Source organism: Antechinus flavipes, chromosome 2 (genome assembly GCF_016432865.1).
Source record: "Antechinus flavipes isolate AdamAnt ecotype Samford, QLD, Australia chromosome 2, AdamAnt_v2, whole genome shotgun sequence".
Lineage (NCBI taxonomy): Eukaryota > Metazoa > Chordata > Mammalia > Dasyuromorphia > Dasyuridae > Antechinus > Antechinus flavipes.
Window position 1 is genome coordinate 475,883,488 of NC_067399.1, and position 17,838 is coordinate 475,901,325.

General features: G+C 33.2%; 1 protein-coding gene across 3 annotated transcripts in view; it reads right to left on the bottom strand.

Annotated features, from left to right (window-relative positions):
- Positions 1 to 17,838, bottom strand: part of DPY19L3 (dpy-19 like C-mannosyltransferase 3) — a 112,045-nt gene that overhangs the window by 61,145 nt on the left and 33,062 nt on the right. For all 3 annotated transcript variants that reach the window (XM_051979754.1, XM_051979753.1, XM_051979751.1), the window contains exons 5-8: positions 13,424 to 13,545; positions 9,576 to 9,721; positions 7,043 to 7,166; positions 6,418 to 6,552 (exon numbers count right to left, since the gene is read on the bottom strand). In XM_051979754.1, the coding sequence (XP_051835714.1) occupies positions 6,418 to 6,552; positions 7,043 to 7,166; positions 9,576 to 9,721; positions 13,424 to 13,545 (527 nt within the window). The remainder of the gene's footprint in view (positions 1 to 6,417; positions 6,553 to 7,042; positions 7,167 to 9,575; positions 9,722 to 13,423; positions 13,546 to 17,838) is intronic.

Consider the following 17,838-nt stretch of genomic DNA (forward strand, 5'->3'; position numbering starts at 1 on the left):
AGAAAACCCAAAACCCCATGTCTAAAATGTAACGGAGGCTTTCACTGGGCCTCTAAATGTATATTGACCCAGAGGAATGAGAGGCAGGGCCCAGCTCTAAAGTATCAATCAAAGGACAGGTGGGGCATGATAGCAGCTGAGGTTACACCCAGAGAGACTTTAGAAATTCAGAACTCTGATGTCATCAACCAACAGAAAAGCAATCAGGATTACAGTTGGGAAGAATACAGGCCTTTTAAGACAACAAGACAATATCCAATGCAAACAACTCCAATGTAATTACCAGATGATGAGGAGAAATCCCAAACTTGGTAAATAGAAGGGAATTAGATTGACTGCTTGGGGAAGAGGATCTGCTTATATTTCCACAGATGGAGAAAGAATCAAATGGCTGACAAGGAGACTGTTAAAAAAGACTTTTAAAATCTTCAGGAATCATTGGATTTCCTGACACAAGAGGAAACTGTTTTAGTTCTTGAAAAACCAGCAAGAATCATTGGGTACCCTGAGATGAAAAATTGTTGATGAGACCTTTTGCAGTACTTCAGAGCTTACAGGAATTATTAGATTCCTGGCACATGAACTAATGGACAATGGATTGCTTATGGACTATTTCTAGGACTTATGGACATGTGTAAATCTTCAGGTTGATTCATGTTGTTATATTACTACTAGCCTGTGTTATATTGCTATGTGCTTATGTAAATTATGTATAATGCCTCCCATATTGATGGTTTTATGTATACCATGTATATCGGTTACAAAGTTCTGGCCCATATTGATGGATTTATGTGTACCCCTTCAGAAACCCACTAATCTGATTAGATTTCCTATTTCCTTTGGTGTTTTCATCTAACAAAAGAAAGGGGGAGATGTTGGAATCCTTACTAACTTCTAACTAATTAGAGTTGATCTAATCTTACAAGAAGATGTTTTGGGCAGAACCTGAAACAAGGTACTAAGTAGAACTAATTAATACAAGGCTTGTGTTCACACCTTTATTCATTGGAGTTCAATGAGTTCACACCTCCCTTGAAGCTCTTTGGGAGCATAAATAGAGCTTCAATGGGCCAGTCAAGGAAGTTCTTCAGAGTGAAGAAGCTACAAGTCGAGATTTCAGAGATTCATTCCATCTCTGTGCTGGTTGGAGGCAGAAGAAAGCAGAGGCAGAGGCTGAAGGACCAGACCTTTGGATTTGGCGACATTCGGAGGGAGCTCTTGGAACCAAGCAGAGAGATAGGCCTCTAAGCTAACCGGGCTATATTGGAGATAATAAAAGATCTGAACTTTTATCACCTGGCGGTGTTTTGAGAAGAAGAAGCTCACCACATTTTGGCGCCCGAACAGGAACCGATTCAGATCCATCTGAACTAGATCACCACATTTTGGCGCCCAACGTGGGGCCGACAGAATCCTGATTCCAGGGAAGGCACCCAGAGAGAACTTTTATAATATTTTAAAGAAGAACAAGAACCCAACATTTGAAACCCCAACATTTTTTAAAATGACCATAGATTCGATTCTGGAAATTGCCTGTTCATATCATTTGACCATTTGTCAAATGGGGAATGAGTAGTATTCTTATAGCTTTTATTTCATTCTCTATATATTTAAGAAATGAAGTCAGAGAAAGTTGCTATAAATTTTTTTGGGGAAGTTTTCTATTTTTCTTCTAATCTTGTTTACATTGTATCTGCTTGTACAAATACTTTTTAATTTAATATAATCAAAATCATGCATTTTAATTTCTGTAATGCTCTCTATCTGGTGTTTAGTCATAAACATTTCCCTTATTTACAGATCTGACTGGCAAGTAAGATATTCCATGCTTCCTTAATTTGCTTGTGGTATCACACTTCATGTTAAAATTATGTACCCATTTTGATCTCGCCTTGGCACATGTTAAGCATTAATCTATACCTTGTTTCTATCAGTGTTTTCAGTTTTCCTAGAAATTTTTGTCAAATAATGAGTTTTCATTCCAAAAGCTTAAATCTTTAGGTTTGTTAAACATTAGATGACTATGGTCACTTACTACACTGTTTTGTATATCTACTCTATTCCACTGATCTACCATTTTATTTATTAGCCTTTACCAGACTGTTTTGATGATTACTACTTTGTAGTAGTTTGAGATCTTTCTTTGTGGTGTTTTTCTTCTTTAGAATAATATAACGGTTCTTTCTGAGCAGGTTTCTTGGGAAGGTTTTCTGGAGGTAGTCTTAGTTTCAGTTAAAAGTAATAATCACCCAAACGCAGCCAGGTGATAAAAGTTCAAAGTTTTTTATTGTGTCCTTTAATATAGCCTGGTTAGTTTTCTTAGAGGCCCATCTTTCTGCTTGGTTCCAAGAGCTCTTGCAGTTGTCCTTTGCCTCTGCTTTCTTCAGCCTCCAGCCAGCACCAAGGTAAAAGTTGTAATGAATCTTTCTTGCCTCCGAGAGAGGGCTTCTGGCTGAACTCACTTGAAGCTCCCCTCTTCTAATTCAGCTGAACTTCCTTGACTGGCTCACTGAAGCTCTATTTATGCTCCTTCTCTGAGAGAGTGGGATTATGGGTTTCCTCCCAGAGTGCTCTCTGGCCCTATGAGCATCTTGCTTATATGAGCTCTCTAAAGGTGTGAACACAAGCATTGTTTTTATCAGTTCTACTTAGTACCTTGTTTCTTCTGGCCCATAACATCTTCTTGTAAGATCAGATCAATCATACTGAACCATGCTAAATTAGATAATTATTGTCTCTATCAACTTTAATGACTTAACAGTTTGTAAAGATTCCAACATCCCTTCACATTTTTTTATATATTTCCTTTGCTATTCTCCATGACTTCTTTGTCCTGACGAATTGGGTTCCAAATTTTCTTAGCTTTATGAGATATATTTTGATAGTTTGATTGTTATGGCACTAAAAAAGTAAATTAATTTAGGGAGAATTGTCATTTTTGTTATATTGGCTCAGCCTGCCCATAAGCAATTATTTTTCCAATTGTTTAGATTTGGCTTTAGTTGTGTGAAGTGTTTTGTAATTGTGTTTACATAGTTCCCAGATTTGTCTTCGCAAGTAGATTCCCAAACATTTTATGTTGCTTCAAATGAAATTTCTCTTTATATCTCTTCCTGCTGGATTTTGTTGGTACCATATAAAAATGCTGATTATTTATGTAGATTTATGTTAAAACCTGAAATTTTACTGAAGTTGTTAATTATTTCAACTAGTTTTTTAGTTGATTGATTCTCTAGGATTCTCTAAGTGTACCATGATATCATCTATAAGGAATAATACTTCTCCCCCGCCCATTACTTATTCTAATTCCTTTAATTTTTTTTTTCACTAATTGCTATAAGCTAGCATTTCTATAATAGTAATAATGGGCATCCTTCACTTCTAACCTTTTGGAGCTTAAGATAGATACTACTTACCATTTTTAAGGAAAGCTCCATTTATTCCTGTGATTTCCAGTGGTTTTTAATAGGAATAAATGTATTTTATCAAAATTCTTTTCTGCCTCTATCAAGAGAACTGAGTAATTTTTGTTAATTTTATATTGATATGACTAATTATGCTTATAGTTTTCCTAATACTGAACCAGCCCCACATTCCTGGTATCAATCCCATCTGGGCACAGAATATAATCTTTGTGATATATTGCTATTATTCTTGGTAACATTTTATTTAACATTTTTTTTGCATTTGTTTTCTTTAGGGAATTGGTCTAGTTTTCTTTCTGTTTTTGCTTTTCCTGGTTTAGTTATCACCACCATATTTGTGTCACAAAAAGAATCTTGTACAACTCTTCTTTTGTGTATTTTCCCAAACAGTTTACATAATATTGGAATTAATGTTTTTTTTTAAACGTGTGAGGAGTAGTTAGGTGATTCCATGGATAAAACACTAGACCTAGAGTCAAGAGAACTCAAGTTAAAATCTAGCCTTAGATACTTAGTAGTTGTGTGATCATGGCAAGTCACTTAATCCCAACTGCCTCCTTAAAAAAAAGTTTGATATCACTTACTTCTGAATTTATCTGGCCCTAAAAATGTTTTACTTAGGAAGCTCATTAATAGCCTAATTTCTTTTTCTCACATAGTGTTATTTAAGTATTCTCTTACTTCTTTAAAACTAGGATATTTGTATTTTCGTAAATAATCACCCATTACACTTAGACTGTTAAGTTTGTAGACTACTAACTGCTCTAATAATAATAATAAAGTTCTTATTATCTTTCTATGTAAGAATATAAACAGTTCAACCTTATTCTCTTATAATTTCTTTTTTCTGTTTGCCTTTTTTAAAGCTTCTACAAGTCAATTTTGTATTCAGTTCTGGTAAGGCATGTTTTGAAAGGTCTCTATTTTATTAAATATTCCTCCCTCTCCCCAAAGGATTATACTCAGTTTTGCTGGCTAGGTGATTCTTGATTGCAACACTAGCTCTTTTGTCATCCAAAATACCATATTCCAAGTATTTTGATGTTTTGATATAACAGCTACTAAGTCTTCTGTTAATCCTGACTGTTGTTCCATGATATCTGAATTCTCTCTGGCTGCTTGCAATATGTTCTTGATCTGCAAGCTCTGGAATTTGGCTATAATTCTGGAATTTTTCATTTTGGGATTTCTTTCAGGATGTGAGGAGTTTTTTGGTTTCTTTTTTGCCTATCAGGGCAATTTCTTGAAATATAATATCCAGGTTCTTTTTTTTTTTTAAATCATGGTTTTCAGGTAGTCCAATAATTCTTAAATTATCTCTTCTCATCCTTATTTCAAGGTAATTTTTTTTTATCAATGAGATACTTCACATTAGATCCTCAATTTAATTTTTACAATAAGGTATTTCTCATTTTCTCTATTTTCAACCTTGAGATTTTGTTTCATAGTTTCTTAATGTCTCATAGAGCCACTAGCTTCCACTTGCCCAATTCTAATTTTTAAGGAATTACTTTCTTCAGTGAGCTCTGGTACCTCCCTCTTCCATTAGGCCAATTTTTTTTTTAAGGAATTGTCAAATCTGACTACTCTGCTGAGAGAGACCTTTCTCACAGCCTCCTAAATTGTCTTGAACTGGAGAATTTTTTGTTGATTCAGCCACTCCAGAATTCAATTTGAGGGATTACTTTAAAATTGTTTGGAGGGAAATTGGGAAGAATTCAGATGAGTTGCCAACTTTATTTTATTAGGCTCTGCACCTCTCATGAAACCTTCCTTTCTTCTGAATACTTGACAGCACTTAGTATATTCTTCCTTGGTGATTAATTATCTTTTAATATTTTCATTGCTTCACCCAACTACTTGGTAAGATCTTTGAAAGCAGGTATTATATCGCTATATAACATACTAAGGACACAGTGCATGCATGCACATGATACACACTAAACATATTTTGGTAACTTTATTTTTTCTGAAATAGTACTCTAATTTGTTAAACTTGTACATGTTATATGAAATTATGCCCACATTACATTTTTAATCAATAAATGTGATGAATACCTGTTCTTTAAAAATTAAATTGTTTAGACATATATTTATTATCAGTGCTAAAAGTATTGCTTAAGTTTAAACTTAACTTCTATTATGAAATTATGAATTTAAAAATTATTTGTGCTCATTGATTTCCTTTACTAGAATTCTAGCTGTAATAAGACTATCTTATTCATCTTTGTATTCCTAACAAGTATCTAGCAGAATCTTGTATAAAGTAAGACTTCAGTAAACCCTAGCTAAATAACTGGGATGCTATTCAGTGTCCCACTGAAAATATGTATTTACACACATTTATAAAGCAGCTTTGAGTTTTACAAAGCACTTTCCCCACAACAACTTTGTGAGATAGGTAGTATGAAGTATTATTATCCTCATTTAATAGGTGAGAAATAAATGTGGAAAGGATGGCTAAGGTCTTACCCTAAGGTCACACAGTAAACGGCAGAGCTGGGACTCAAGTATCTTTTCATTCTATAATTTCACAGTCTGTGGTAAATGACAGCAATATAGGTTGAGAGACAGATTAAAGGCTTTCAGAGTCTTTAGTGTGTGGCTTTAGTTAATTGCAGTTTTACAAAACACACTAACATCCCTAAAATAAAATACAAAATATTGCTAAGATGGTTCTCTTTTACTTTTAAATTTGAATTATTTTTTTAAAAGGACTAAAATTGACTTCAATATATTTATAAGTACAATTGTATGTTCTAACTCAAAATATGCAGAATGAAGGTAAAACGAGAATCAAATAAAATTCTGTGAAATATCATTTGTATCCTGTGAATAGTTGAAAATAATCAACTTTATTCACAAGAATGATATTTGACTGATTTAAATTATTATTACTAAGCATTGAAGTAGCTAGTTTAATTCTTAGATACTGAATATTGAATAAATAAAACTTTTAATGAACATTTACTAAGAAAAATGCGAAGTTTACCTTTGTTGTAGGAAGCATATTCAGACAGTCCAGTATGAATAAAACTAATGATTGCATCAGCATCATAAACTGATTAAACTGCCATGTCAGACTAAAGAGAAAAGTAGATATGAACACTGCAAGAAGAGTCAGCTTCTAAAAAAAGAAAAATTTTAAGATTATTTACATGCCTCTAGTGACAAAAGCTTTTATACATAGATTTCTTTTGGAAACAAATCAATGTCTCTCTAAACTACATAAAAGAAATTTTATTCAAATTTAAATATATATAAATGAATAAATTTGAATATCATTCAAAATTTATTTGACAGCTATAAATAAAACTATAAATGAAAACTCCTCTAAACTTCTTAATGTGATACTCCACAATGAAACACTCTTATATAGTATGTCTACTGGGAAAAATCTGAAGAGCAATAAATGGATAGATTTGGAGGAGTTTTACACAAAACTTATAGGTTTATTAATACTGATCAAGAATAGATTATGTACATTGTTTCTGAAAATGTATATAAAAATTTGTTTTTCCACTAGAGAAAAAGAACTCAAATGAGGAAGACCTAAATTAACACATGATTTAAACAAAATTGGATAACTTCTAAAAAAAATGATATTAAGAACTTACTTCACAAAGAGGCTGTAAGTGTGGTTTCAGCAAATATGTAATTGCTGCTATCTGAACTGCAAAAAATGGCAGGGCCCAGTTCTCTCTCAAAGGAATGGTGAATTCTACTCTTGTGGTATCTATTCTGTACAAAACAGAAATTTCCAGAAACAGTAGTAAAAGATGGAATTACTGAAAGCATCACACAATTCCTCATAAACATACCATTGTATAATTAATTCTGTGCCCAGTTCATAATGTAATGCCCAGTTCTGTAATGCTTGTCCAAGATATGTGTATAAAAAATTTTACTCAATAGACTGTTCATCAAACTCATACTTCAATTCACTCAATAAGAATTCTTTATCCACTTATGTTTTTTTTTCCCTATGTATATTGTCAGATCAATCCTTTTTTGTTATGGTTTGGTTTTTTGTTATTTGTTTTTTGCAGAGGCAATTGGGGTTAAGTGACTTGCCCAGGGTCATATAGTTAGGAAATATCAAGTAGACCAATCCTTTCTGAGTGGCCCGAGGAAACCTTGTAGCATTTTGAGACAATGTTATCAACAAAATGTCAATAGTAATCAGGAGCATCTGGAGGATGTGACTACATGGAATCCCTGCTCCCCTTGGGATTCCTTTATGGCATTACGACAATGCTTACCTTTGGTAAGCATTCATCATCCTCTTTTATCCCTTGCTTGATACTGAAAATCAGAAGATCCCTGAATTGGATGTCTCTGTAGTTGCATCTATCAAGAAATCTTTCATAAGTTATCATTAATAAAATTTAAATAGTTACTCTTTATATCAACTAAAAATAATTTCATTGTTAAAAAACATTATTCCTGATATAGCTAGAGTTCCTATTATAAAAGCACTACTATATTCATATTAAATTATGGTGCTTTAGATCTAGCAGTATTTCAATTCATTTGAAAAACAACTAAATATATAGAATTTTGCAAATAGATACTATTTTGTAAGATTATAGTTTTCAAAGTTTAATCTAACATATTGTTTCTATGTAATGAATTATGCTTTAAAAATTATTTCAATTCAATTAAAAAAAAGTTTATTTATTGCATACTGTATGCTTTTTAAAAAATTTAACCTCAAAAGAATTCCATAAGGTAGGAAAGCTGATACATACTATGTGCTTAACAAATACTAGACTGACGTGGTAAGCATCTGAGGCATGATTTATAATCCTGATAGTACTCAAAAATCTCTTTCATAAGATGATGCTTCATATCTTTGAAAATAATTGACATCCTACAAGTCATCTTTTTTCAGTCTAAATATCAGCTTACAGAACCTGATTTAAAGCTATTATATTCACTTCATAGTTGAACAAACTAAAGTATAGAAAAGGTAGACGGCTTGTCTAAGATCACATGGGAAGTTGATGACAAATTTGAAATTAAAATTTGCCTCTACTTACTCTTAATCAATGGGCTCATTTGTATGTGCCATGTATCATGCTAAGATATAAAGATAAAAACTAAATAAATCCTACCCTCATGAAACTTAGGAGAAACAAATAAGTACAGTTTGTATAGTATATATAAAATAAAAGTAATTTAGAAAGAGGGTACTTGTAGCTGGGGCCTCAGGAAAGGTAGAAAGTGGTGCCTGAGCTAAGTTATGCAGAAAAGAAGGAATTCTAAGAGATGGGGGATGAGAAAGGAATGAATTTTAGGAATGGAGCACAGCCTGTTTAAAATCATAGATATAGGAGATTATAAGTGGAGAATAATTCCTGCTAGAATGACACTTGGGCTGAGCCACAGAATATGGGAGGGGAATCAATGTATAAAAAAGAAGGTGTTCAAGCAAAATTGTAAAAGACCAAAGAATTTTCTATTTGATCCCAGAAGTAGGGAACTACTGAAGTTTATTGAGTATGGAAGTGACAGTAGGAGATTTTCTAGAATCACTTAATAGATTTAGCAAAATAGGAGATTTCTTAGAATCACTTTTCTATCTATGTGGAGAACTGATGGGAAAGAGGAAAGACAAAGCAGGGAAACCAATTAGGAAGTTACTGTAGTTATCCTGGCAGGATGTGAAGACGACCTGAAATAAGATGGAAATAATTTGTATCCAAAGTGGATTTTTTTTTTATTTTACTAAACCAGAAAATAAATATTCTGAAGGAAAAATAAAACCCTCATCAGAAAAATACAGAATAAGCCATTATTTGTTGAAGAGAAAATAGTACACTTTTGTTTATAAATAATAATAGCTAACAATTATACAGCACTTTAAGATTTATAATGGGTTTTACAGTTTTAAAACTCAGAACTCCTCTAAAGTAGAAACTACAAGTATTATAGTACCTTCATTTTGGAAGTCAGGAAAGTGAGATTCAAAATTTGCCCAGGGTCACAGAGTAAATAAGTGTTTGAGGCAGTATTTGAACCCAGTTTTCTTTACTCCAAGTCTAACACTCTGTCTACCATATTATGCTGTTAAATATAATCTTATTCTTACCATCCAAAAAAGGAAATATGTATATATATATAGAGAGAAATATCAATCCAACTCACCTATTTATAACATACCAGAAAGCTGCTAAGAGCCCTGACAACCATGTTCCACTAAGAAGCCAGCTGGTTACGTAAAGAGCTGTGACATACATTGCTTGGAGTCCAAATAAAGTGTAGATATAAAAATAAACAGGCTCTAAATATGTCTGTAAGACATAAGTATAGCATCAAAAGTTTTTGTTAACTCTTATCATCATTAATGTATTAAATAAATAGTAAATAATAGATTTTTAGGTCAGGAAACCAATACTAACTCCAAAGTATTCTTTTCCCCCCAGCCCCATTATGTATAATTTATTAAGCATATATTAAATTTAGCACCTTAGAAAAAAGTGGAAATATGGATGGGAAAAAACATTTGCCTAATCTTCCTTAATTATATTTTCCCTTTGTTGATTGTCTCCAGTTTATTGTATCTAAATCTTGTTTATACATAGACATAATTTTTTATACATAAATCTATGCACATAACATGATTTTTTTTGCCTGTTGTTTCTTTCACTGGTCAGTGAACTTCTTGAGAACAGTTTCTGATACATACTATGTGCTTAACAAATACTAGACTGAACGTGGCAAGCATCTGAGTCATGATTTATAATCCTGATACTATTCAAAAATCTCTTTCATAAGAAAATGCTTCATATCTTTGAAAATAACTGACATCCTCCAAGTCATCTTTTTTCAGTTTAAATATCAGCTTACAGGACCTGATTTAGAGCTGGAAGGGACCTCAGAGATTACCTAGTTCAGAGATTCTTAAAATTCATGGTCATGGACTAATTTATTTATTCTTCTTTTCTTTTAAAAAATTTTTATTTAGTATTTCATTTTGCCCCAATTACATGTGAAAACAAAATTTCACATTTGTTTAAAAACTTTGCGCTCTAAATTCTCTCCCTTCTTCTCTCCCCAAACTCCCTTGTTGAGAAGGCAAGCAATTTGATATAAATTATACATGTGTAGTCATGCAAAATATTTCCATATAAGTCATGTTGTAAAAGAAAACATAGACCAAAAAAAGCAAAAACTAAAACAAAAAAACTCTCAAGAAAAATAATGACAAAAAATATGTTTCAATTTGTATTCAGACACCATCAATTTTTTCTCTGGAGATGGATAGCATTTTGTATCCTAAGTCCTTCAGAGTTGTCTTGGATCACTGTATTTCTGAGAATGACTAAGTCATTCACAAATGATCATCGTATAATATTGGTATTACTTTGTACATAGTACTTTTCATCTTGCACCAGCTCATGTAAATCTTTCCAGGTTTTTCTGAGAGCATCCTGCTTTATCATTTCTTACAGCACAATAATATTCCTTCATAATCATATACTATGAAAAGATAGGTATTCCCTCAATTTCCAATTCATTGTCATTAGAAATGAGCTACTATAAATGTTTTTATACATAACAGTCTTTTTCCTTTTTATTTCTTATCTCTTTTGGGACATAGATCTAGTAGTGCTACTGCTTTGGGCATAGTTCCAAATTGTTCTAAAGAATGGATAATCAATTCCTGAGTCCACCAACAATGCACTGATTGTCCATTTTCCCCACATCCCCGCCATCATTTGTAATTTTCCTTTTCTGTCTTTTTAGCCAATTTAATAGGAATGAGATAGTACCTCAGAATTATTTTAATTTGCATTTCTCTGATCAACAGTGAGTTAGAACATTTTTTCATATGGTTATAAATAATGTATAAATGTATAGAATCTTTTTTATTATTTTGGTCATGATTTTCAGGTAGCTTAATAATTGTTATATTAGCTCACCTAGATCTATTTTCCAGGTCAGTTGTTCTTTCAATGAGATATTTCATATTTTCTCGTATTTTTTCATTCTTTTAGTTTTGTTTTTTGTTTGTTTGTTTGTTTTGGTTTCTCATAAAGTTACTAGCTTTCATTTGCTCAATTCTAATTTTTAAGGAATTATTTTCTTTAGTGAGATTTTGTACTTCCTTTTCTATTTGGCCAATTCTAGTTTTTAGGAAGATTTTTTTCCTCAGTGCATTTCTGTGCTTCTTCCATTTGGCTATTTCTGCTTTTTAAGGCATTCTCTTATTGGCTTTTTGTATTTCTTTTATCATTTGTTTAATTTATTTTTTAGGGTGTTATTTGTTTCTGTATTTTTTTTTTGTCTCTTCTCCAAGCTGTTGACTTATTTTTCATAATTTTCTTGCATTAATCTCATTTCTCTTCCCAATTTTTCCTCCACCTCTCTTAACTGATTTTCAAAATCTTTTTGAGCTTTTCCATGGTCTGGGACCAATTCCTATTTTTCTTGGCTTTGGATACAGGAACTTCTGACTTTGCTATCTTCTTAGTGTCTGTTTTGATGTTCTTTGTCACCAGAGTAGTTTTCTATGGTCACAATGTTTTTCTGTTGTTTTCTTATGTTCCTAACCTAGTTCTTGGCTTTTATCTATTTGTTAAAGTAGGGCTCTGCTTCCAGGATGGAGGATGGCCTATCCCAAGCTTCAGAGGATTTGTCAGCTATTTTCAGAAATACTTCTACGGACCTAAAAGTTTTCAAATCTTCCAAAGTGGGACAGTCTAAGAAGAGGTGTGTTTATTACATTCTGGTCTGTGAGTGATCCCAAGCATTCTTTTCTTCCATGGAACTGTGAGGAGTGTCTCTGCTTTACTGTGGCCATAGGCTCTGGTATCCTAGTGTTCCTCCTCACCTTCCTCATCCAGGACTGCAATCCAGATCCAAGTTTGAGCTAATGCCTCAGTGTTCTGCCTCAGTGAAAGCAAAAAGACTCCTGTAATCTTCTTCTGACCAGCTCATCACCCCCACTACCATCTGTGGGTTGAGACCTGGAAGCAAGTGCTGCCATTGCTGATTCAGTTTCTCCAAGGCCTGCTCCGGGTTTGCCAGGACTGGGTTTGTGCCGGCACAGCCTGTGCTGGACTATATTCCACTTTCATCCAGGTGTGACAAACCTTTTTCTGTTGACTTTCTAAGCTGTCTTTGGCTGAAAGGTTATTTCACCTCAAGGGTTCTGCGACTCCAGGAATTGTTTTATGACAATATTTAATGATATTCAGATATTTAAAGATATTGAAGAGAGCTCAGGCAAGTTCCTGCTTTTCCCGCCCCCCTCCATCTTGTTTCTATCCTCTACACAGTGTTGTGAGCCTACTTTTTTGCTTTGTATTCAAGAAAGTGCTAGCAATGCTTCCTCCTCCCAAAAAAAGGGCAAAGAACAATCCAATGAGTTTCTCTGCATTATTCTGCAATCCAAATAATTTTGCCTGAACTTAGCCCATTCTCCTGAGAGTAGCACATTACTGTTGGGTTTTTTTTTTAATGACTTCTTTTTTTTTCTGCAAGGCAAATGGAATTTAAGTGATTTGCCCAGGATCACATAGTCAGGATGTTATGTGTCTGTGGCCGGATTTGAACTCAGGTTCTCCTGATTTCAATGCTCTATCAATTGTGCCATCTAGTTGCCCCATCACTGTTGTTTCAAAAAGAAATTGTCTCTAATCTTATAAATTAAGATTCCTGAGTTCTGATATTGATATAAATGGGAGTTGCTTTCCCTTTGAAGTAAATAAGAAACACTAACTTTTAAAGTGAATATCCTTTAAACTATATATTTATATTATTGCAAGCTTTATATTTTTATATGTGTAAATATTAAAATGCATTATAACACATTAACAAAAGCAAAGACCATAATGCAAGTTTAAAAATGTGTATTTTAAAAGCAAATTTGTAGATATATGATACAGATCTGAAGAACCAAAATAGAAGCAGCTACAATTCAAAACAGCAAATTGTCACTTTCATGTGGTGATATTAATTAAATTACACAAAAGAAACCCAAAGTATACCTGTATAGGTAGAACTCGATATAAAATGCTGAGAAAAACCTCCTGGTAAATATTCATTCGTTCAAGGATGTTAATTGTTCTCATTGATTCAGTTTTATTATCATATATCAATCCATGGAAACCTAAAATTAATATTTAAAAATTAATATTTTAATTGTAATCATTCTTTAAAATATTATAGATTTAGATAGCATGATTTTCCAAAATTATATCAAGAAACTCTTTGTTATTAAATCATTTACTTTTATGCATACCAAGTAGAAATAGACTGGTATAATAGAAAGAACACTAGATTATGAATAAAATCTGGGTTTCAGTCACTTCTGCTGGTTATTAGACATGTAACCTGAAAATATAGATTAATATTACTTAATCTTTCTAAGTCTTTAGTTTTCTCATCTATTTAAAAAAAAACCATACAAGGATAGTTTGTCTCATGGTTTGTTATGAAGATCAAATGAGATAATTGTGAAAGTGCTATGAAAACTGTCAAGTCCTATGCAAATATGAAAGATTTATTAGGTTAATATTTAGGCACTGAAGCCTCTGAAAATATAGAATGGATTCTTGCAACTACAATTGAGGGGATTTATACAATGGTATGGTAAATAGGATATAGATTCCCCAGGACATTCTTCTTCCTTACTCAATGAGTTCAGGTTCAGAGCCAGGCTTAGAATATTTCTTTCCTATCCATTTCTTGACCTAAGGGACATCAGGGATGCTGATATTCCCACAAATAAGTCAGGTTCTCAATCTTTTCCATTCCTATGACCTCCTGATCTATTCCAATTAAACCAAAATTAGAAATGGCCATATCCTTGACCTTGCTTTCATCCACAAGAATTTCATTTCCATATTACAGAACTCTGAAATTCCTTTACTTAATTTCGTCTTTCTTTATATCTTATGACTTTCAAAATCTGTACTTCATTTTCATCATGATCTTCACTACCAACAATTCTCAGTTTTTTCCTATGCTGTCAACTCTGTACTGGCTATACTTTCCTCTCCCATTTTGGGAATCTGTTGGTAAACCCATTCTATACCAACTCTCACACTTACCCAATCCACTGCTAAATTTTGTCATTTCTACTTTTACAATATTTCTCTTACATAATCCCTTCTTACTCATACAGCCACAACACCTCTTGTCTAGTCTACTACAAGACTTCATTCAGATGTCAGTGATTTTTTTCTAAAACACACATCTGACCAAGTCACTCCCTTGCTCAATGAGCTACAGTGGATCTTTATCACATCCAGGATCAAATATAATGCCTTGTGATTGGCATTAAAAGCTCTCCTTACGAAAGTCACAGTGGAACATTATTGATACAGATGTGAATCAAGAAGACCATTTTGGAAAACAATTTGGAATTTCAAATAAAATAAGTGTTGCACCCTTTGACTCAGAAATTCCACTATTAGGCTTATCCCAAGCCTAGGGGCTACTAGGTCTCCAAGGGACCACTAATAAGAAGAAAGTCCCCACATGCAGCGAATATTTATATAGCAGCCCTTTTTTTTGATAGAAAAGAACTGAAAACAACATTGTCTATCAACTGGGAAACAGCTATAAAAGTGGTACATGAATGGAATTGATTGTTACTGTACTGTAAGAAATAACAAACATAATAATTATAGAGAAACTTGTAAAGATTTACACGAACTGATGCTGAGTTAAGTAAGCAGAGACAAAAAAGAATATATATAATGATTATCCTATAAATGGAAAGAACAATCATAAACACACAAAAATCAAACGTGAATGATGCAAAATTATCAAGAACAAGTATGGCTCCAAAGAAGAGATATGAGAAGATACTACTCCTATTCCATCCCTGTGCCAAGGTGAGAGCTCCACAATAATTTTGGTAAGTATTCATCTCCTTGTTTTTTGTTTCACTTAATACTGGTACCAGGGAAATTGTCTCTGCTCTCAAGGAACTGACATATTATCATAGAAATAAAAGCCATATGGGCTTCCCATGGGCATCTCAAATATATTCCATGACCATCTCAAATTAAGTATGCTGAAAATGCCACTCATCATTTTCTCCCCAAAGCCATCTCTGTTCCTAGCTTAGCTATTACCTTTAAGGATATCAGCATTCTTCCAGTCAGGTAAGAATGCAATATTAAAGTTAACCTATATCTTTCCTGTCTCTCCCCTCCCACAACAATTACCATATCTTGTCAGTTCTACATATGTAACATCTTTCCTATTCCCGTACAATTTCCATCTGCATTCTCACTATGACCACCCTAGTCAAGCCCTTAGCATCTTTCACTTAGCCCATTACGCTACCCATCTAAGCAGTTCTTTCTTCTTCTCTTCTCTCCCCTTTCTAATTTATCCCCTAACAGTCTTCAAATTAATATTCCTAAAATATAGGTCTGGCCACAACTCTACCCTCTTCAAGAAACTTCAGAGGCTTCCTTTTGTCTCTGGGATAAAAGAGAAACTCCTTTATTTAGCATTTTAAAGTCCTTTTACAATCTATTCTTCATCTATCTTTCTTGACTTGTTTTACACTACTTTCCCCCATATAATTTCTACTCCAGATAAATAAGCCTATTTGCTGTTCTTCAGTGAAGAATCCTCTCTCCACATTTTCTTAATGGAAGCCTTCACTCCCTTCGAGATTCAAGAACCATCTCCTTCAAGAAGCTTTTCCTGATTTTTCTATTTCATCTGTCTACTTCTCTCCTATTGCCCTAATGAACTTATGTTACAGAGTTTGCATTTTGGGGCAGCCAGAAGGCACAGTGCATAGAGCACTGAATCTGGAGATCCAACCTCAGACTGCTGCTAGCTGTGTAATCCTGGTTAAGCCATTTAACTTCTATTTCCCTCAATTTCCTTATCTGCAAAATGAAGATAAAACAGTACTTACCTCACAAGGTTGTTGTGAGGTTCAAGTGAATTAATATTTTTAAAGAAAACAGTTCTCTTTAAATATTATATATAATATATATATATATATAAGGAGATATATAAATATTAACTTGTATTGCTGTTGTATTTACTTATTTGTGTACATGCTGTTTGTCCTTGTAAAACGTAAGCCACCTCCTTTAAGAGACCCTTTCTGATTCCTTGAATAGAATGTATGCTTTTTGAGGGTAGAAACCATTTCATTTTTCTCTCTGCATCCCCCATGCTTAGCACAATGTCTGCCTAAGACATACTTAATGTATTCTGTTGAATGGAGAAATAAAGAAGGTACATGACAAGAGTTCTATGGTATATCCGTTCAGAGTGAGAAGGACATGGATGATAACCCAGCAAGGGAAACTTCAAAGTATGGTCCTGCATGTAAAAAGAGAACCACTACAGAATAGTGTCACAAAAAAAGTGAGGTGGATGAAGTGTCCAGAGGGAGATGGTGGTCAACAATGTCAAACACTGACTTCACACAGGTTAAAAAGGATGAGGACTCAGAAATGTCCCCTGGATTTAGCAACAAACAACTCAATGATAACTCCAGAGAGAGCAGTTTCAATCAATTGTTGACAGGGGTTGGGAGTAGGAAGGAAGGAATTAGAGATGAAAAAACCTGAAACAAGAAGTGTAGGGTTTTTTTTTCCTAGAAATTTAGCAGTTAAACAGAAGATATAGGAGTCAGTGTATAAAGAGTTTGAAAATTAGGGAGAGAGGATTATTATAGGGGCAGGTTCCTAGAAGAAACATAAGAGCAAAGAGATAAATAAGGGGTTGGAGTTGATAAGGAGGGTCACTTCATCTTCCATGACTATGTTCAAGGCACTTAGTTAAAAAACTTAGTAGTACTTGCTCTTAAGGTAATTACATTCATATTTATAGAGGAAATCTTAATGGTAATTCAGTATTCAGGTAGTATATACAATTTAAGTCAAATTCAAATTTAATAAATATTTACTGTGTATAATATAATTGTTGGTCCTAAGATAAAGATCTCATATTTATCATGCCACCAAGTAAGATTATATAGGAGCTAAGAAATTTAAGTGTCTTGGTATCCTCTGTTTCTTTTTCTGTTGTCTGCAAAAGCATTAGTGACTATAATACACTACTATAATTTTTTTCTTTGTTATTGCTTACCACAGCCATGACTTTAAAACCCATGAACTGTTGAGAAGCTTTTCCATATTAAACTGGAAGCTTCTCTGTATAACTGCTGGTCCTTAGACAGTGAGTATTATCTATTGCCAGTTTCATAATCAAAGCCTCAGAGAACATCTACATTACTCTGAGCAAATATATATGTATACAGTGGGAGAAAATCTTTTGGTTGACTTCAGTATGATATAAAAGTATAACTGACTTGTGCATGGGCAACAGAGGGAATAAAAAAGATAGCAGAAGGGTGATTTCAAAAGGTAAGAGAAATAAAGGAATATATATATATATATATATATATATATATATA